Consider the following 20,278-nt stretch of genomic DNA (forward strand, 5'->3'; position numbering starts at 1 on the left):
AGTGTTTAACTTAAGCTAATTAATTAAAAAAAAAAAGCTAAGCTAGATTTCTTTTCAACATTGTTTGAATCATATCATACCTGAAAAGCCTGGGTACTTATGGAGGTTCAGTTATGTGACTCAACTTAGCCTTTTTATGTTTACATCAGTCTGAATTATATTTTTTCTTGTCACTTGCAAGCTAGTTTCTCACACAGATCAATTATTTTTCTATCTCTGTCTTGCAGTGAAACTTTGGATTTTCAAAAAAACAAAGTTCCCTTTAAAATCATGCTAGCATTTATGTGGATCATCTCTATTTCTTCTTTATGCTTTGAATCTTGGCAACTGTCCTGAATAAAATAAAAGAACTGAAGATGCAAAAATAACTGACTCTTTACCACCAAAGGAGAAAGTATTTTAAAAAGAAATTTGAATTTCAGGCTTAGAAGTTTTCTATCCTTAAAGTTACCAGACGCCTAGAGCAAGAGCTTTTATTTAGTTTAGGCGTATCTATGCCTTCTGGTGTAGGGCATTTAGAGCCACCCACCAGCCTTTTAATGGATATGCACTTTCCATTGCTGGCGATTACTTAACACTTTTTAAAAAGTGGAAAGAGAGCTAGATGACCCAAGGAGTAGGTCAGCAGGAGAGTGGATGGAAGGAAGTTAGGGCTGATTTAAACCTGGAGGATGTAGGTGGAGAGGTGTGAAAAACACAGAGGTCTAGTTCCCTGTATATTTATTACTGTCCTACCTAATGTACGAGAGTGGAAATGGGGAATAATCAAATACATTTAAAAGACAATCACCAATCAAGTGTTTTAAACAGCAGTAGTTTAAATATGATCTAAATAGTAAGATAATAATGGGAAAGCCATTGCATGTAGAGAAAAGAGCAGTGAATCCGGGAGTCAGAAAACCCTAGTTCTATCCATTTATTCAGCAAACCTTTAAAGGCCTGGGGTGCGGGCGGCGCTGGAGATTTCAAAGTCAACACACTCGATGTGGAGAAGGGGTTCAATGTTATCCTGAATCGGTCTTGCCAAGCGGAGCTCACTTGGTTTTGAATGTTTGGATTAACGACTTTCAAATACACTGAAACACACCAAATATATAAACCTAGTATTCCAGTCAAAAGTCGTAACTGGCTATTTTTGCAAGTTGCTAAGGCACTATCATTCTTTTTTTTTTTAAAGATATTTCTTTTTTTTTTTTTTTAATTTTTATTTATTTATGATAGCCACAGAGAGAGGGAGAGAGGCAGAGGGAGAAGCAGGCTCCATGCACCGGGAGCCCGATGTGGGATTCGATCCCAGGTCTCCAGAATCGCGCCCTGGGTCAAAGGCAGGCGCCAAGCCGCTGCGCCACCCAGGGATCCCAAGGCACTTATCATTCTAAAAATGTACAAAGGAAAAAAAAGTAAAGCATTTATTCAGCTTTTTTTTTTTTTTTTTTTTTTTTTTTTTACACAACTTGCCTTTCAAGGCAATTAAAGAGTTCATGAGGGGGGATCCCTGGGGGCCCGGCGGTGATCCCGGGTCCCCGGATCGAGTCCCGCGTTGGGCTCCCCGCGTGGCACCTGCTTCTCCCTCTGCCTGGGTCTCTGCCGCTCGCTCTCTATCTCTCATGAGTAAAATCTTTAAAAAAAAATAAGAGTGGGGATCCCTCTGCCTCTCTCTGTGACTATCATAAAGAAATTTAAAAAAAAAGAGTTAATGAGGGGAAAATACATCGGTTAGGGTGGTTGATGACCTGCGAACTTACGACAAACACGTCGGTCTTGCGCAGCTCGGGCAGGGCCGCCAGGCGGACTTCGGCGGCCCGCGTAAAGGAGGCCCCGTGGCTTCCGGAGGCCCGCGCGGCGCCGGGGGCTGCGGGGCCCTCCGGCCTGGGTCTCGCCCGCGCCGCGCCCCGCAGCAGCGCGCAGCTCCGGCCTCCTCCCTGCACAGCCGGCGCCGGCCCGCCGGAAGCGGCTGGGGGGCGGGGCGGGGCCCGGGGAGTCCGCGGGCGGGCGCTCCGCCAGCTACTCCGGCCCTGCGCGGGGTGCGCGAGGCGTCCTGCGGGCGCGGGGAGGCGGGGCGGGGGGGGGCCACGGGGGGGCCGCGTCCTCCAAGGCGACGGCCGCAGCCGCGTGCGCGCTCGGCCCTCTGGGACCAGGCCCGCCCGCCGCCTCCCGCTTTTTTCACTCACAGCCTCCCGCGACCTCCGGGTCCCTCTCTTTTCGCGAGAAGCGGGGAGTCAGAGGAGCGTAGACGAGGCTCCGCGTGCGCGGCGAAGATGGAGGCAGGCGGCCAGGCCGCAGACTATGACAGCGACGAGACGGTGATAGACGGGTCGGTTACGGAGAGCGACCCGGAGGAAGAGGAGCTGCCCTGGAGAAGGTGACAGCCGTCCCGCAGTTTTTTTTTTTTTTTTTTTTTTTTTTTTAAGGGGAGAATATTTTTATTTTCATGCTTTTTAAAGTCTTGATATAGAAGAAGAGGTAAACACAAACCACAAGTGAAAATTTTAACTAAATATGCAGACAGAGCAGGAGTCACTATAGAAACTTCAGGCCTTTGTCCGTAACTTCAGAATTGGGGATTCTAATCTTAAAAAAGGGAAAATGCTCCATTCAACACTTAGTTTCCTTATGTAGCGGTATATCTAGAATTATGAATTAGCTTATAGTTCTGACATATTTATTAAGTCTGACTTTACTACAGAAATAGGATCTTTTTTTTAAATGATAAATGTATTTTTTATTGGTGTTCAGTTTGCCAACATACAGAATAACACCCAGTGCTCATCCCGTCAAGTGCCCCCCTCAGTGCCCGTCACCCATTCACCCCCACCCCCGCCCTCCTCCCCTTCCACCACCCCTAGTTCATTTCCCAGAGTTAGGAGTCTTTATGTTCTGTCTCCCTTTCTGATATTTCCCACACACAGAAATAGGATCTTAATACTTCATTCTCAAAACACTTTAGAACTCAATCTAATGCTTTTCTTTTTTTCTTTTTCTTTTTTTAAGCTAATGCTTTTCTTTCAAGGATGTGGAAGGTGTTCCTCATTCAAGTCTGATTCATGGTTTCATAAAGCATAAAGATCATTTTATTATTTAATTATCTATATATGCAGGATTCTAATTTTTTTATGGTGATGTATTCAATGACAGAAACTTAAAATTAATTCCTTCTCAATTTATAAACCAAAAATTTAAAAGCCAAAATGCATGAAGTGATAGGAAGACATTTTTATGCACAAGCAAGCTACTGCTCTAAGGTGCTGGCATGAACAAAAATAACAGAAGTACAAATTATTTAACCTTTAAATAGCCTATATTTGCTACAAATCCATAAATACTTTAAATATATTTCCGTCCTGCGGGGCCCAGCCCAGAGCTTGCTGACAAACAAGCCACGGCGAGCTCACCGTCCCGCTTAGGACTAAATGAGCCTTATGGCAAGTGGTTTCTGGCATCTGAAATAGAAACAGAAACCCCTGCCTTTCCCCTGATCCTGAGGCAGTCCTTTTGCCCGGGAAAAACGTGTGGGGTCCAAATTTCTGAAATGCGTTTTGCTTTAAGCAACTGGAAGCTCTGGTTTAGGCGACTGTTAACATAATTTCAGGAAAATGCGTGACGGGGGAACCGTTACTTCCAAATTGGAAACGGAGAGTTTTATCAGAATAAAAGAAAAAAAAAAAAAAAAAAAAGATGGCCGGCAGGTCAGCGCCTCAGAGCCTTGGTGATGATTCTAGTTCTCCGAGGCCTGAGGAGGCCCCTTCCCCTGCACTGCGGGCGGGCCGAGGCCCTAAGCACAAACATTGTATGTTCTCATTCATTTGGGGAATATAAATAATAGTGAAAGGGGATATAAGGGAAGGGAGAAGAAATGTGTGGGAAATATCAGAAAGGGAGACAACATGAAGACTCCTAACTCTGAGAAAGGAACTAGGGGTGGTGGAAGGGGAGGAGGGCGGGGGGGTGGGGGTGAATGGGTGACGGGCACTGAGGGGGGCACTTGACGGGCTGAGCACTGGGTGTTATTCTGTATGTTGGCAAATTGAACACTAATAAAAAATAAATTTATTATTAAAAAAAAAGAAAAAAAAGGATCATCGCAATAAAAGGTGCGAGTTGGGGTGGAGGCTCGCGCCCGCGGCTGAGGGGCCGGCAGCCCTCCGGGCTCGCTGGGCCGCTGTCTGGGCAGAGGCGAGGGGTGGCGAGCCGCACGGTGGGCGCGGGTGCTCGAGGCTGAGGGTGTGGGAGGCGGGCCCTGTTCGGCCCTGTGCGCCGCGGTTCCAGGAGTCGGTTCTTCCTGGAGAGAAGGTCGGCCTGGTGAGGACAGTAGGCCGAGGTCAGGAGAGGTCAGCGCCCGGGCCTGTAAAATGTTAACGAAGGAGGCGCATAATCCCACTTTTGTTCACTCAGGCATGCCCTAGACCAGGGCTTTGCAGATTTTAATGCCCTTATAAAATCACTCCAGAATCCTATTAAAATCAAGAGTCTAATTGAGGAGTTCGAGGGTAGGGTCTGGAATCCTGCGTTTCTAGCAAGCTTCCAGGTTAGAGTTGGAATTATTAAAGAGCAGAGATCCCCTTTGACAGAGCGAGGCTGTACAGGTTAGCTGTGGCCCTCAAGTAGTAACAGACTTGGGTGAGGAGAACTTAACCGGAAGAAACAGTGGGAATGGAGGGGAAAAGGCAAATCTGAGAAATCTTGAGAAAGTAACATGGCAGGAGATGGTGGTTAATCCGATATGCAGGATGAGGGAAGAGCTGCAAGTAAAGGATGATACCCAGGTTTTGGGGACATTGATGTACACCCAAAGTAAGAGTTGCTCTTGGTATACAGGGAGCATTGTCACTAATACATTGTCTTGTAAAACCACCACAGTCAAGATCCAGAATAGTTCCATCACTCCAAAAAAAAAAAAAAACAAAAAAACAAAAAAACAAAAAAACAAAACAAAAAAACCCCAAAAAAACCCCCAAACAAAAAAAAGCTTCCTTGTGCTGCCCCCTTTGTAGTCAAGTCCTCAACCCATTTAAATCACTACTCTTATATGTATAATGTATTTTTTTTTAACCTTATTTCAGTCCCCCTCTCCCCATCTTTGTTTCTCAGCACTGTGACTACAGTGTGTCTGGGCATGATTTTTGTGTGTGCTTTTCCTATTTGGGGTTCACTGAGCTTATTGAATATATAAATTTATGCCTTTTACCAAACTTCAGAAGTTTTCTGTCATGATTCCTTTAAATTTTTTTTATACCAATCTCTTTCTCCTCTTCTTCTGGAATTTCTTTCTTTCTTTCTTTCTTTCTTTCTTTCTTTCTTTCTTTCTTTCTTTCTTTCTTTCTTTCTTTTCTTCTTTCTTCTTTCTTTCTTTCAGATTTTATTTATTTATTCATGAGAGACACACAGAGAGAGGCAGAGACACAGGCAGAGAGAGAAGCAGGCTCCTCGGGGGAGCCTGATGTGGGACTCCATCCTGGATGCCCAGGATCACGCCCGGAGCCAAAGACATGCTCAACTGCTCAGCTACACCCAGGCGTCCTAGGACGTTCCCATATCCCTGTAGCCTTATTAATTTTTTTCTCTCAGTTCTTCAGACTGTGTAATTTCTATTGTTCTATCCTAAGAGTTACTTACTCTCCTTTATCATCTCCATTCTGTTGTTGAGCCCATCCAGTGAATTTTTAACTTCAGATAATATAATTTTCTCTTCTAAAATTTCCATTGATTCTTGTTGATAGTTTTTCTCTACTGAGAACTTCAGTGTTTTCATCTATTTGATTAGTGTTTACCTTTATCTCATAGATAATGATTTTAATAACTGCTTTAAAGTCTTTGTCTTGTTCCAACATCTTGGTCATGGGGGTGTAGTTCACATCTATTAATTATATTTTCTCTCAAGAATTGGATTTTCCTGTTCTTCACATGTTGAGTAATTATGGATTATATCCTATGTATTTTGAATCTGTTATGGATTCTTGGTCCTGTTAAAGTCCTCTACCGGGTTGATTTTTGTTTTGTCAGCCTTAGTAGGTTCTGACTGTACGTTCTGTTTTGCCTCCTATGAGTTGTGGTTACATCATCAGTCCAATTTCAGAGCCTTTAACTATGCTTTTTTGAGTCTGATTCATGTACCACTCAGGAGTTAATCTGGAACTTGAGCAGTAGTTAGTATCATAGTTCAGTTCTCTGTGTTTTTGTTGTGCTTCTTTGAAGGTGCTTTGAGTGTGGACTGCTCAGGGTTGAGCCTGGGACTTATGTTGAATCACGTATGGAATTAGGTGATTCCCCATTTCTGCCTTTTTTTTTCTTTCTGAAGGATTCTCATGCATCCTTTCTTCCCTATGCCCACATGCTGGTTCATATCACCAGAAAGATTTCTCTGAGTGTTAGCCTTCTTCAGAGCAGTCCTTTGCAACTAAGGTCACCTTCAGGGGAAAGTGTTAAGAGAGAGAAGAAAATAAAAGATGCTCTCTATGTTCTTGGACATGTGATTCCTCTAGCAAGAGAGGCAGATTTTCTCTTGGGTTTTAAGTGCCCAAATTGCCATGGTTGGTAAACAGTATAGCTCTGAGGCTAAAGAGAGAAAGCAAATAAAACCCAGAGATTTCCCCCTGCACTTTCTGGCATTCAGGGATCCTTTAAAAAAGGAGTCTTATCCATAGAGATAGGGGATTTCTTCTGGAGTTTTTATTATCTGAGCCTACTATGCATTCTGAGGATTAGACATGGAATCAAAGCTGGTGACAAATAAAGGACCACCAAAACAGAACAAAAACAACCTCTGAAATTCACCTTTTGCAAGGTTTTCAGATATTGACTCCAGTCCTCGATCTACTCACTATTATTTACTTTTCAGATTCCTCAGGTAGCTTTCAAAAAATATTCTATTTGAGTTTTTATGTAATGAATAGGAGGAATAGGCTTTAGATGGCTTACCCTATCTTGGCTGACCAATCTTTTTCTTCCCCTGTGATTCATTTAAAATGCTTCTCTGTGGTGCCACGCACATCATTTTTGTAGACCTCGTAGTTAAATAAAAACTAGTGTTCATCTCACTGGTATGGCAGTATGGTCAAAGTCTAAGCATTGCTGGAGCTGAATTGCCAGGCCATTGTTTTTTTTCTTCATCTTTTTTTTGCTTGTATGCAGTTCAGTTTGGCAGTTTTTCATTCAGAAGTTCCCAACTTTAATTAGAATGAGGGACACAAGCCCTAGTAAAGATCCCTAAGAGGCAAAACATACCGTTTCACACAGCTAAATAATCCTTAAGTGTTGCAGCTAGTAAAATCTTTTTTACTGAAATGGGAGAAAGGATTTGATAAACCTTTGGGATTAGGAAAGGCAAGGCTAAAAAGAACCAGGATGCCAGGTATGTTAGCTGTGTTTGAAAAAGCACTCTTTGAGAGTCTGGATTTGGCTCTAGCCTTCCACCTGGAAACCAGCCCAAAAATACATCCAGTCCTTTTTGTGGCTTGGTAGGTGTTGCTGTTAGTGAAATTTGGTGAAAATTCAAGTTGCTGACTAATAAGATTTTTGTTGGCTTGTAATTTTTCTAAGAGGCATGATTCATTTTTCCTCTATGTACCCTGGGAACTCTTTATCAACTCTTGTGTTGTTTCATCTCTGCTAAAGGTAACTGTTCTATAACTCAAAGGAATATATCTCAAATTAATCCTATTCAGTACATTTCAGCAGAACCACATTAGTTCATTGTTACATGGATTTTTGTATACGTTCAGGTCACATGTCTTCTGAACATTATGATTGCATATAGTGAAAAAAAAAAAAGCTAATTCAACATAATTGCCCTGGAAGATGAGTGTTAATTCTGTCCCCCGAGACAGACCAGTGGGGTCTTCATGTAAATTACCTAGATAGAAAATACTTGTTACAAAGGATATACTTGGGGAAAGGAGGAAAAGAAAGCAAAGGAGACAAGGACTTAACCACATTAAGTTGACTAAAGAAAGCAACATTTTGAGCTCTCCTGGGTTGTTCAATCTTTTATGCCTCTGTAATTTCTGCTCAGGTTGTGATCTCAGAGCCCTGAGACAGAGCCCTGCCTTGGGCTACACACTCAGCGGGGAGTCTGCTTGAGATTTTCTCTTTTCCTCTATTGCCCTCCTCACTCCTGCTCCCATTCTCTCTCTCTCTCTCTCTCTCTCAAATAAGTAAGTCTTTTAAAAAGAAAAGAAAGGAAAGCAACATTTTGGTCAGGATGTATATCAAAATAGTGGCAACTCCAATGATCAAGCACAGTGGTGCCAAGTACCATTTTTAGACAATTAGATCTTTTAATGAATCAAAGCCTTAGTGTGACAGCTATCAAAACCTTGATAACATATAAAATTGAAACCCTAACTGTCCCAGAAAGTTTTATTGTACTTTGAACAAAACGGTGAAAAATATTAGAAAATTTCGATATGATTTTGCCCGAAAGTTTTCCTTTTAACTCACCCATCTAATTTCTACTTACCTCTTCTTTTGTTAGTGTTTGCTACTATCTCATTTTTCCAGTATTTCAAAGTTAAATTTTATTAAAATAGTACATCTGTAATGAAGTGGTTAGTGACTTTTAGAATATTAGTTATTAGTGCAGTCTAGTATTTTGACTAGAATTCACTCAGAAATTAATGTCTATTTTCAGTTAATTTATTGACTAAACATGGATAAATAATTTTTCTGAGCCTAGTAAAATAATGTATAAGGAAATATCTCAGAGTATTTGCAATAATGAAAAAAAAGAAATGTTTTAGAATAATATAATGCCTAAATAAATTATGATATACCCTTTTGAGGGAGTATTATCAATATTTAATGATTTTAGGAAGAATTTCAGTGACACTGCAAATGTTTAAGTAATATTAAGTGAGAAATGTAGGGACACCTAGGTGGCTCAGTGGTTTATTTATTTATTTATTTATTTATTTATTTATTTATTTATTTATTTATTTATTTTGGCTCAGTGGTTTAGCGCCTGCCTTTGGCCCAGGGCGTGATCCTGGGTCCCAGGATTGAGTCCCACATCGGGCTCCCTGCATGGAGCCTGCTTCTCCCTCTGCCTGTGTCTCTGCCTCTCTCTCTCTCTCTTTGTCTCTCATGAATAATAATAATAAAAAAATCTAAAAAAGAAAAAAGTGAGAAATGTAGTTTCTAAAACTTTATACAGGTTGACCCAAACTTTGTAAAAGAATTTACAATTCTGTCACACATAAGCCTCTATAGAAAGAAAGCTGGAAAGAAATACACCAAAGTCTTTTTTGTTTTTAAGATTTTATTTATTTATTTGAGAGAGATAGCGACAGAGAGCACAAGCTGGGGAAGAGAGGGAGAAGCATGTTCCCCATTGAGCAGGGACTGCAACTCTGGGCTCAAGCCGAAGACCCTGGGATCATGACCTAATCCAAAGGCAGAAATATAATCGACTTGAGCCACCCAGATGCCCCTATACAAAAGTCTTATTACAGGTAGAATTATAGGAGGTGTATACTTCTTTTTATTGCCTACATTTTCTAGTTTTTTTTGAATAGGTAATATAATATATTTACATGGGTCAAAAATTTTTTTTTTAAGTATAAAAGGATGTATAGTAAAAATTTCCTTCTCATCCCTATCTCTTCGGATACTCAGTCTTCTTTTCCACAGGCAACCAATATATTTGATTTATTTTATCCTCCCAGAGGTATTTTCTAAGTTATGCATATATGTTCTCAAACATACATAAAATTGTTTTCTAAAAATAGAAGCACTCTGTCAAAGAGTTTGGGTGTTTATAATCTTAAAAATTGTATTATTTGGGTTTATCTCATAATTATAAAAACCTTTTTTCCTTCGTAATGATAAAAGAATCCTTCCTTGGTTTCTGTTAGTACTTTTTGTTTCATTTTTAAACATTTACATTTTGATTCATGTGGAATTTTAATCTGGAGTACAGTGTGAAGTATGGATTCAACTAAATTATTTTCCAGATGTCTCCTTCATTGTCCCAATATTATTTTTTTTTGAAAAAATCCTATCTTTTTCTCTGAGTTATAGAACAGTCCCATTCCCCTCCACAATTCCTTCATGCCTTTTTTTTTGGTATTATTTTTAGATTAAAAAATAAAACCTCAAAAATGTTTAAAGAGTAAAATAATTCTGACTTGTAGGGACATTAAGGTGAATAGATTGTTTTACTTCGAAAAAAGTACTATAGTAATGGTATTGCTCATAGTTGAATAATAAAATTTTCAATCCTTGGTAATGGCCACTGGTAGTTGAGCCAAGAAAGATGCTTTTTCTCCTTCTAGAAGGAGCCTGCATTCACTGTCACAGAGGGTATGATAGATTAAGGACTGGAGTCCTTTTCATTATTAGTATTGCTGGTGCTGAAAACTATTAGGAGGTATGGGGGGCGGTTTGTTGTTGTTAATGGTGACTTATTTTTCTTAATCTGTTCTTTCTTTATAACATATGTAAGATTATATGTGTGATGTATAGTTGTGTTTGGGAATGGAAAACATGAAATCTGTAATTTTTCTCCCCTCCTCCCCCATTTTTTTTTTTTCCCTTCCACAATCATTGTTTACTAAGCTTTTAAAACTGAGAATAGGAGTGCCTGGATGGCTCAGTTGCAATAACATGAGATTCTTTTTTTCTTTTTAATAAATTTATTTTTTATTGGTGTTCAATTTACCAACATACAGAATAACACCCAGTGTGCTCATCCCGTCAAGTGCCCCCCTCAGTGCCCGTCACCCATTCACCCCCACCCCCACCCTCCTCCCCTTACACCACCCCTAGTTCGTTTCCCAGAGTTAGGAGTCTTTATGTTCTGTCTCCCTTTCTGATATTTCCCACACATTTCTTCTCCCTTCCCTTCTATTCCCTTTCACTATTATTTATATTCCCCAAATGAATGAGAACATACAATGTTTGTCCTTCTCCAATTGACTTACTTCACTCAGCATAATACCCTCCAGTTCCATCCACGTTGAAGCAAGTGGTAGGTATTTGTCGTTTCTAATGACTGAGTAATATTCCATTGTATACATAAACCACATCTTCTTTATCCATTCATCTTTCGATGGACACCGAGGCTCCTTCCACAGTTTGGCTATTGTGGACATTGCTGCTATAAACATCGGGGTGCAGGTGTCCCGGCGTTTCATTGCATCTGAATCTTTGGGGTAAATCCCCAGCAGTGCAATTGCTGGGTCGTAGGGCAGGCCTATTTTTAACTCTTTGAGGAACCTCCACACAGTTTTCCAGAGTGGCTGCACCATTTCACATTCCCACCAACAGTGTAAGAGGATTCCCTTTTTCCCGCATCCTCTCCAACATTTGTGGTTTCCTGCCTTGCTAATTTTCCCCATTCTCACTGGTGTGAGGTGGTATCTCATTGTGGTTTTGATTTGTATTTCCCTGATGGCAAGTGATGCAGAGCATTTTCTCATGTGCATGTTGGCCATGTCTATGTCTTCCTCTGTGAGATTTCTCTTCATGTCTTTTGCCCATTTCATGATTGGATTGCTTGTTTCTTTGGTGTTGAGTTTAATAAGTTCTTTATAGATCTTGGAAACTAGCCCTTTATCTGATACGTCATTTCCAAATATCTTCTCCCATTCTGTAGGTTGTCTTTAGTTTTGTTGTCTGTATCCTTTGCTGTGCAAAAGCTTCTTATCTTGATGAAGTCCCAATAGTTCATTTTTGCTTTTGTTTCTTTTGCCTTTGTGGATGTATCTTGCAAGAAGTTACTATGGCCGAGTTCAAAAAGGGTGTTGCCTGTGTTCTCCTCTAGGATTTTGATGGAATCTTGTCTCACATTTAGATTTTTCATCCATTTTGAGTTTATCTTTGTGTATGGTGCAAGAGAGTGGTCTAGTTTCGTTCTTCTGCATGTGGATGTCCAGTTTTCCCAGCACCATTTATTGAAGAGACTGTCTTTTTTCCAGTGGATAGTCTTTCCTCCTTTATCGAATGTTAGTTGACCATAAAGTTCAGGGTCCACTTCTGGGTTCTCTATTCTGTTCCATTGATCTATGTGTCTGTTTTTGTGCCAGTACCACACTGTCTTGATGACCACAGCTTTGTAGTACAACTGGAAATCTGGCATTGTGATGCCCCCAGCTATGGTTTTCTCTTTTAAAATTCCCCTGGCTATTCGGGATCTTTTCTGATTCCACACAAATTTTAAAATAATTTGTTATCACTCTCTGAAGAAAGTCCATGGTATTTTGATAGGGATTGCATTAAATGTGTAAATTGCCCTGGGTAATATTGACATTTTCACAATATTAATTCTGCCGATCCATGAGCATGGAATATTTTTCCATCTCTTTGTGTCTTCCCCAATTTCTTTCAGAAGTGTTCTATAGTTTTTAGGATATAGATCCTTTACCTCTTTGGTTAGGTTTATTCCTAGGTATCTTATGCTTTTGGGTGCAATTGTAAATAGGATTGACTCCTTAATTTCTCTTTCTTCAGTCTCATTGTTAGTGTATAGAAATGCCGCTGATTTCTGGGCATTGATTTTGTATCCTGCCATGCTACCAAGTTGCTGTATGAGTTCTAGCAATCTTGGGGTGGAGGCTTTAGGGTTTTCTATGTAGAGTATCATGTCATCGGCGAAGAGGGAGAGTTTGACTTCTTCTTTGCCAATTTGAATGCCTTTAATGTCTTTTTGTTGTCTGATTGCTGAGGCTAGGATTTCCAGTACTATGTTGAATAGCAGTGGTGAGAGTGGACATCCCTGTCTTGTTCCTGATCTTAGGGAAAAGGCTCCCAGTGCTTCCCCATTGAGGATGATATTTGCTGTGGGCTTTCGTGGATGGCTTTTAAGATGTTGAGGAATGTTCCCTGTGTCCCTACACTCTGAAGAGTTTTGATCAGGCATGGATGCTGTATTTTGTCAAATGCTTTCTCTGCATCTAATGAGAGGATCATATGGTTCTTGGCTTTTCTCCTGCTGATATGATGAATCACATTGATTGTTTTACGAGAACATGAGATTCTTAATATCAGGGTTGTGAGTTCAAGCCCCATGTTGGGTATAGCAATTACTTAGATAAATAAATATTAAATAAGAAATAATAAATAAATATTAAAAGAGAAACTATGTGAGAATCCACACAGTGGGACACTATGAATTTATAAAAAGGAATGAAGAAGTCTCTTTCCCTTAGAGTGGTCAATCTCCTGGGTTTATTGTTAAGAAAAAGAAGAAGAAGAAGAAGTATATATAGAATGCTACTGTTTATCTAAGAATGGGTGAGGGCAGGTATACTCAATTTCCTTACATTTTCAAAAAACATTGGAAGGACAAAACAATTTAAAAAATGGGAAGGGAGAGAACAGGTAGGTGAAGAAACAAGACAAGAGACAAGTGAATAAAGAGAAAAAACCCTTTTAGTACCAAATCATATATTCATGCATTGGTACACTGTTAAATTATGAAAAGATTTTTAAAATTTTATTTTTATTGTGGTAAAAAATATATATCATAAAATTTACCATTGTAACCATTTTTAAGTATACAGTTAAGTGGCATTAAGTACATTTGCATTGTTGTGTACCCATTACCACTCTCTGACTTTAGAACTTCATCTTCCCAAACTAACACTCTATACCCATTAAACACTAACTTCCCATTCCTCCCTTCACCCAGCCCTTTGTCAATCACCATTCTACCTTCAATCACTATGGACCTGACTACTCTAGCTGTCTAAGTGGAATCATATAATATTTTCCCACTTGTATCTGGCTCATTCACTTAATATAATTCTTTTTAATATGGAATGTCTCATGAATTTGTGTGTCATCTTTGTGCTGAGGCCATGCTAATCTTTATCATTCCAATTTTATTATATATGCTGCCAAAGCAAGCACTAGTATAATGTCTTTAAGGTCTATCTATAAATTTTTAATTAGAGGGTACACATCTGAAACAATATTTTGGTACAGATATTAATAGTGGTATAACTAAGAATTTTAGCAAGTTTGGTATAGTAAAAAAACTGTGGTTAAATTGTTAGTCTATGTTTAGGAAACATAACAATTTGTATCTTCTATTTGGTATCTGAAAGGTTGCTCTTTGATCAAGACACATCTCTTAGATCTGAGTACAGTCTCCATCCATATAGAAGTGGAATGTGCAAAGGTGAGAAATAATTTTTTTCACTAAGTAGTCCCTTTATTTTCTCAAGTGTTATTATTCTATCAACTTCTTTTATAATTAGTTTTGTTTTTAGCTTTACACAGAATTAATTTTTTTTACTCATCTGTAATAGACCCTAAGGTCTATTACTATAAGGATAGCAAGGAGAATTATAATTTCTGGCAGATGCTATGACTTCTAGAGAGGGCTACAGAGATAGGCAAATGATACCCAGATATCTCTTCTCTTTGCAAAAATTTACAAAATCCTAGAACTTTTTTATTTGCAAAAGTGAATAGTACTTTTTAGTAACCAATCTGATTATTTCAGACTGAAATATTAAATATTCTTGATATATTTATATATATTTAATTTTAAAAATTTGACTATAATTGACACATGATGTTATATTAGTTTCAGGTGTATATCAAAGTGATTCAGCTTCTTTATAGGTTATGCTAGGCTCACCACAGTTTTAGCTACCATCTGTTACATACAATGTTTTACAATATCAATGACTGTTATTTCCTATGCTGTGCCTTTTATTCCTGTGACTCATTTTATTCCATAGCAGGAAACCTGTGTCTTCCACTCCCTTTCACCCATTTTGTCCATTCTCCTGATCTCTGTCCCTTTGGCATCAGTTAGTTTGTTCTCTGTATTTACAGGTCTGATTCATCTTTTTTGTTTGTTTGTTTGTGTATTTGTTTCCTTTTTTTATATTCCATGTAAGAGTGAAATCATATGGTATTTATCTTTCTTAGTCTGACTTATATACTAATAGTGAAGTAGCAGACAGAAATTAAGAAAACAATCCCATTTATAATTATAGCAAAAAGAGCAAAAGACCTAGCAATACATTTAACCAAGAAAGTGAAAGACCTATATTCTGGAAACTATGAAATATTGATGAAAGAACAATGTGTAGTAGTAGTCTCCAGAACGTGCTTTTATGATATATAAAGTACCACTAGGAAGAAGTTAGAGGTATGTTTTAATATTGCAACCAAGTTTTTTCTTTGTTTTCCTTCTTCTTTTTTCCCCAAATTGATAGACTTTTTATTATTTTTGCTAATATTAAAAGAATAAAAGCTTTTTTATTTCAAACTTATATAATGTAGAAAGTGTAAAGTCACATTTATACTTCCCTACTCTTCCCTACAATTCCACTTCCAACAATTGCCAGTGTTTAGTATTTGTGTATTTTTCTAGACTTTGTATGCCAACTTGAATATCTTTTTTCATAATTGGTATTGTGGTAAATATATTTCTTTCCTTGTTATATTGATCTACCTCAACCTTTTAAAGTGCTATCTATTGGGTCGCCTGGGTAGCTCAGCAGTTGAGCATCTTGCCTTTGGTTCAGTGCGTGATCCTGGAGTTCTAGGATTGAGTCCTACATCGGGCTCCCTGCATGGAACCTGCTTCTCCTCCCTCTTCCTGTGTGTCTGCCTCTCTGTCTCTTTCACAAATAAATAAATAAAATCTTTAAAAATAAAATAAAGTGCTACACATTATTCTGTATGAATGTATCCTTATTTAATGAATTAATTATATTTTTGTTCTCAAAACTCTAATAAATGTGAATATTCTAATATTTACACTTTTGCCTGCTTTTCTGATTATTTCCTTAGAATAAATAGCTAAAATTTGATTTGTTTTTAAAGGATGGACACATGTTAGGTTTTGACATATATTATCCCTAAAAAAGATGGCTTTTTCCTCTAGATCCAACAAAGGATATATTAAGTCTTTGCCAAACCGCTAAGTAAAGTATCTGATTGTTCTAATTTGCATTTTTTTGAAGAATACCAATTTTAGACACATTTTAATATTGACTATTCATAGTTTGTGTGCATGTGAATTGCCTTATGTCTCCTAAATTATTCTCATTTTATTTTTGATTTATAAGATCATTTTATACACTAAAGGTAATACAACTGTCATATATATGTATTGCAAATAGTTTCATTCAGTTTCCTAGTTAACTTTTAATGTTATTCATGATATATTTTGTATGCAGAAATTGAGATTTTATTTATTTATTTGAGAGGGAGAGAGCACAAGCAGAGGTGGGGGAGGGGGCAGGTAGGCACAGAAGGAAGGGGAGAAGCAGACTCCCTGCTGGGCAGGGAGCCAGATCTGGGGTCTGTCCCAGGACCCTGAGATCATGACCTGAGCTGAAGGCAGATGCTTTACCAACTGAGCCACCCAGGCACCCTTAAGTTTTTATGTAGTAAGACCTGTCAGTCTTCTGGGGTTTCTTGGTTCTTTCAAACTTGGAAGTATTTTACCTACCACAAGACCGTAAAAGTATATTATCTTTGTTTGCATTTATATTTACACATTTTGTTGCCACTGTCTAAAATATCATTATTTACTTATATTAAATTCCCAGATAGACATATAGGTCTGTTTTCCACTTCTTGTTTAGTTTCATTGTTCTATTTGACTATTTTTACTAGTGTTCCATCACTACATTATTTATCAACCTTGGCTTTTAGTACATTTCTGTATCTGATAGGGAAGATACCCTCTTACACAGAGTAACTGGCTATAGCATTCATTCTGAATAAATGCTCCTTTGGTACAAACAGCAATTTCAGTTAAGTATGAGACTACTCAATGCAAAGTTCTAGTACACTCTCTTCCATCTTTGGTTGATGGGATTTGCTCTAAGCTGGGTGGTTTTCTGAGAGTCTCATGGAAGAAATCCATGTAATTATTTCTTAAGGAGCCTCTCCTTTTCCTATGTAGAGTATGTGCTGTTTACCAATGTTTGGTTTCCCTTTAATCCAGTCTTCCTCTTCTGATCTATATTGGGTGAATTTCCTCTCTTCTCATTGCTACTTCACATTTAAAAAAGAAAAAACTAATTTCAGGAAACAACAACAACAGATTTCTTTGGATTCTTTTTTAGGAACAGGGAAGGGAAAAAAAGTTAAAATGTGAGTTCAGGGCAGCCCCAGTGGCACAGCGGTTTAGCGCCGCCTGCAGCCCAGGGCGTGATCCTGGATACCCTGGATCGAGTCCCATGTCAGGCTCTCTGCATGGAGCTGCTTCTCCCTCTGCCTGTGTCTCTGCCTCTCTCTCTCTCTCTCTCTCTGCATCTCTATGAATAAATAAATTTAAAAAATCTTAAAAAAATATGAGTTCAGTTTCCCATCTTAGAAACACAAATTCTGTTTTTTTGGGTTATATACTAGCATTATGAGTTTTCAAAAATGACCTCATATGAAATTAAAAAAGAAGAAAGTATTCCTTCTGGGCAGGTGGTGAAGTCTGTATATTGTCTCTATGTATCCTTTGTTCAGACCTTTATGTATATGTATCCTCCAGTGTAGTATATGTGTGTCTTTGAAATTAATAACTTAAAAACTTTGATATATAAAAGTGGCAGCTAGGAAGTTATAATTTACAAAATACTTTTTAATGAAATTTTGTAGTTTTTATAAAATCATGGAGTCATTGTCAAAGCAGAGCAATTAAACTGTTGCAAGTGATTTACGATGATTTTTCATTCTAGGAACATCTTCTCCTGAGATTCAACTTGGGTTCAAACTCAGAGAGAATCCACGAGAACAAATGAGTAAAAATAAAATAATGCCTCTTAGTGAGACTGCACTCCTACAGGTATGTAGCTTGTTGGTTAAATACTTGCTTATTAAAAATTGGAATTGCTGTTTCAAAGAGTGACAAATTACTAACGGTTAATTCTTTTTGTCTGTTAGTTTTCTTCTTTATTCTCTTACTCAGTTTTTACCCTTTCTTAGCTAGTCATTCTGTTTCTTTTTTGCAACTTTGGCGAAAGGCAGGTGTTTTAGAAGGGGGTGTTTAAAATATTTCTCCTCTCCTCTCCTCCCCTCTCCCTCCCCTCCCCTCCCCTCCCCTCCCCTCCCCTCCCCTCCCCTCCCCTCCCCTCTCCTCTCCTCTCCTCTCCTCTCCTCTCCTCTCCTCTCCTCTCTTCTTCTCCCTTCCCCTGCCCTCCCCTCCCCTCTCCTCTCCTCTCTCTCCTCTCCAGATGTGGATGTGAGAAGAACAGGTTAAAATAGAATATAGTAATTAGGATTTTCATCTCCAGTGTATGCCAGAGATCATTTTCAATTTGTGAAGATGTTAGTCTGCATGGTATATTTTGAGATATGGTCTACTGAAAGGCCCTTCTTATCTTATATGTGTGTGAATGCCTGTGTACGTATACATACACATTTGTATTTTTTTTTAATGCGGTCACCCTGGGCAAAGGTTAGGGGTTATTCAGTTAGCACCTTGGCATAAATAAGTCAGCTAAACAGAGATAACCCACAAAGTCTTAAGGAAGGAAGGGAAAACAGTTTTTTTTCCTCTGAGGATAAGAAGTAACACTTTTATTGAATGTTTTGAGATAAAATACTTTTTATTTATACACATGTTTTTGTGAAAGAAGATGGTTAATTTTACACAGATTCAAGACTTCAGGGGAAAATTGCATAGTTGCCTTTTTAGAATAAGATAATTCAGCTGTCTTTTTATTATACTGACAACATTCTCATTAGAGAAATATTATATTCTATCTTGAATCTCAAATTTTATTTTTTTAATCAAAGAATAATTGGCATACAATATTTTATTAGCTTCAGGTGTATAACATAATGATTTGATATGTATATACGTTATGAAATGGTCACCACAGTAAGCTTAGTTACCAGCAGTCACCATACAAAGCTGTTAAAGGCCCCTAGTATTATTGTGTTTTATCAATTTGAGAAAAAGATATTTTAAGCGATGTTATCAGTAACTCATCAATAAATAAAACACTTAATACTAGGAATGTTTATTCTGCTATACTGAATGTGAGCATAGTTGTATGAGATATCTGATGCCTTCTGGCGAGCCAGAAGTCTGGCCAGGGTTTGACTTCCACTACACTTCCAGTAATCCATAATTCAGTTGAATTGGTTTCAGATATTGGATGATCGTTTTTTGTTTGAGGATATATAAATAGATTTGTCTCTTTTCCAGATCCTCCAAATTAGCATATTTAAACTTTTTCATCTCCCACACCCTACTCCCCACCCCTCCACAGATGAAATAAAACAAAAACTGTTCAGCTTAATGGCCAATCAAAATACAGGGGTGGAAAGGACAGGAGAAAAATGACAGTCACATGAATCAAAAGGATAGATAGCGATTTGGATCCCTTAGGAAAGAGTTGATTGAAAATGTATCTTTGCGGTTTTGTTAATTAACAAATGACCAATTCCCTCCCTGTTCTATTCAGAGGCATTAGCTCCTAAGTGTAATTTTTGCCTACAGAGAAGGAAAAAAGTAGACTCTTGGAGACAAACTTCCTTCTTCTTTGCTCTCTTATTTTTTGCATTTTCCTTAGTAGGGTCAAGTCATTGATCTTTAGTAATGTAAATGAACTGGGTATTACAGGTATTTGAATGAATTATTTTGTGAAGATGCAGAAGTATCTAGTGAGTGTATAAATACTCTAATTAATCCTTGGGAATTCCTAGGTTTACTTCTTGAAATTCCTTCTTGTCTCTGGGCCTCTGAACGTCTGCTTGGGAAGTATATATATGGAGAACCAATGTGATAACCTTGAAGTATGTCATGATGCATTATCAAAAAAGAACAATGAATGTTCATTGAAGAAGATTGAAGTTCTCATAGTACTTTGTTTTCTTGTTATTATGACTGTTTCATTGATCAAACAATGCTTGGAAGTTCAGGCTTAAAGGCTTTATTTTCAGAAAGCTTTGTTATTGATCATAGAAACATGGAAGGGCCCCAAAGGAAGATCTTTTTCTAAGATCTTATTACCATCCACTTTCATGATAGCAAGATACTAAGTGTAAGAATTCTTTTTAGAGTGATGAAAGCCACTGTGCTGTGAAACCTAAAATGTACGCATTTTATCAGTGCATTGTATCTTTCTTTTTGAAAGGGATACAACTTCAGATTCTCTGGCCTGACTTGAGAATTAGGCAGAATCCATTTAGCTTTTGGCATTTAGCATTGTAACAGAGGTTGTATAATTTTTGGCCTTCAGGGGAAATATTAGAACTGAGAACCTGACAAGAAAAGAAGGCTTATCAGAACCATTATGGATTAATGAAATAAATCCATAGGAATAAAAAGAAGGGACACATCCTTTCTCCTAACTTAATTTCCATAAGT

At 38.2% G+C, this 20,278-nt stretch overlaps 1 protein-coding gene, 1 long non-coding RNA gene and 1 other non-coding gene across 6 annotated transcripts in view; 1 reads left to right on the forward strand and 2 right to left on the reverse strand.

The window, feature by feature from the left end:
• Positions 1 to 1,885, reverse strand: part of LOC140595450 (uncharacterized) — a 55,338-nt gene extending 53,453 nt beyond the window's left edge. Inside the window, exon 1 of the long non-coding RNA XR_011997062.1 lies at positions 1,746 to 1,885. This is a non-coding gene — a long non-coding RNA (uncharacterized lncRNA). The remainder of the gene's footprint in view (positions 1 to 1,745) is intronic.
• A 42-nt stretch (positions 1,886 to 1,927) lies between these two features.
• Positions 1,928 to 20,278, forward strand: part of ANKRD31 (ankyrin repeat domain 31) — a 134,479-nt gene continuing 116,128 nt past the window's right edge. For 2 of the 4 annotated variants that reach the window (XM_072736975.1, XM_072736976.1), the window contains exons 1-3: positions 2,081 to 2,362; positions 14,043 to 14,116; positions 17,640 to 17,746. In XM_072736975.1, coding sequence (XP_072593076.1) covers positions 2,259 to 2,362; positions 14,043 to 14,116; positions 17,640 to 17,746 — 285 coding nt within the window. In that variant the 5' untranslated portion in view covers positions 2,081 to 2,258. Of the gene's footprint in view, positions 2,363 to 14,042; positions 14,117 to 17,639; positions 17,747 to 20,278 lie in introns of all 4 variants that reach the window. The other 2 variants (XM_025998299.2, XM_072736974.1) reach the window with 2 other exon arrangements.
• LOC112919771 (U6 spliceosomal RNA) lies at positions 13,744 to 13,845 on the reverse strand. The gene has a single exon (XR_003234965.1). It is a non-coding gene; the product is annotated as a U6 spliceosomal RNA (small nuclear RNA).

The sequence above is a fragment of the Vulpes vulpes genome, chromosome 14, assembly GCF_048418805.1.
Source record: "Vulpes vulpes isolate BD-2025 chromosome 14, VulVul3, whole genome shotgun sequence".
Classification (NCBI taxonomy): Eukaryota; Metazoa; Chordata; class Mammalia; order Carnivora; family Canidae; genus Vulpes; species Vulpes vulpes.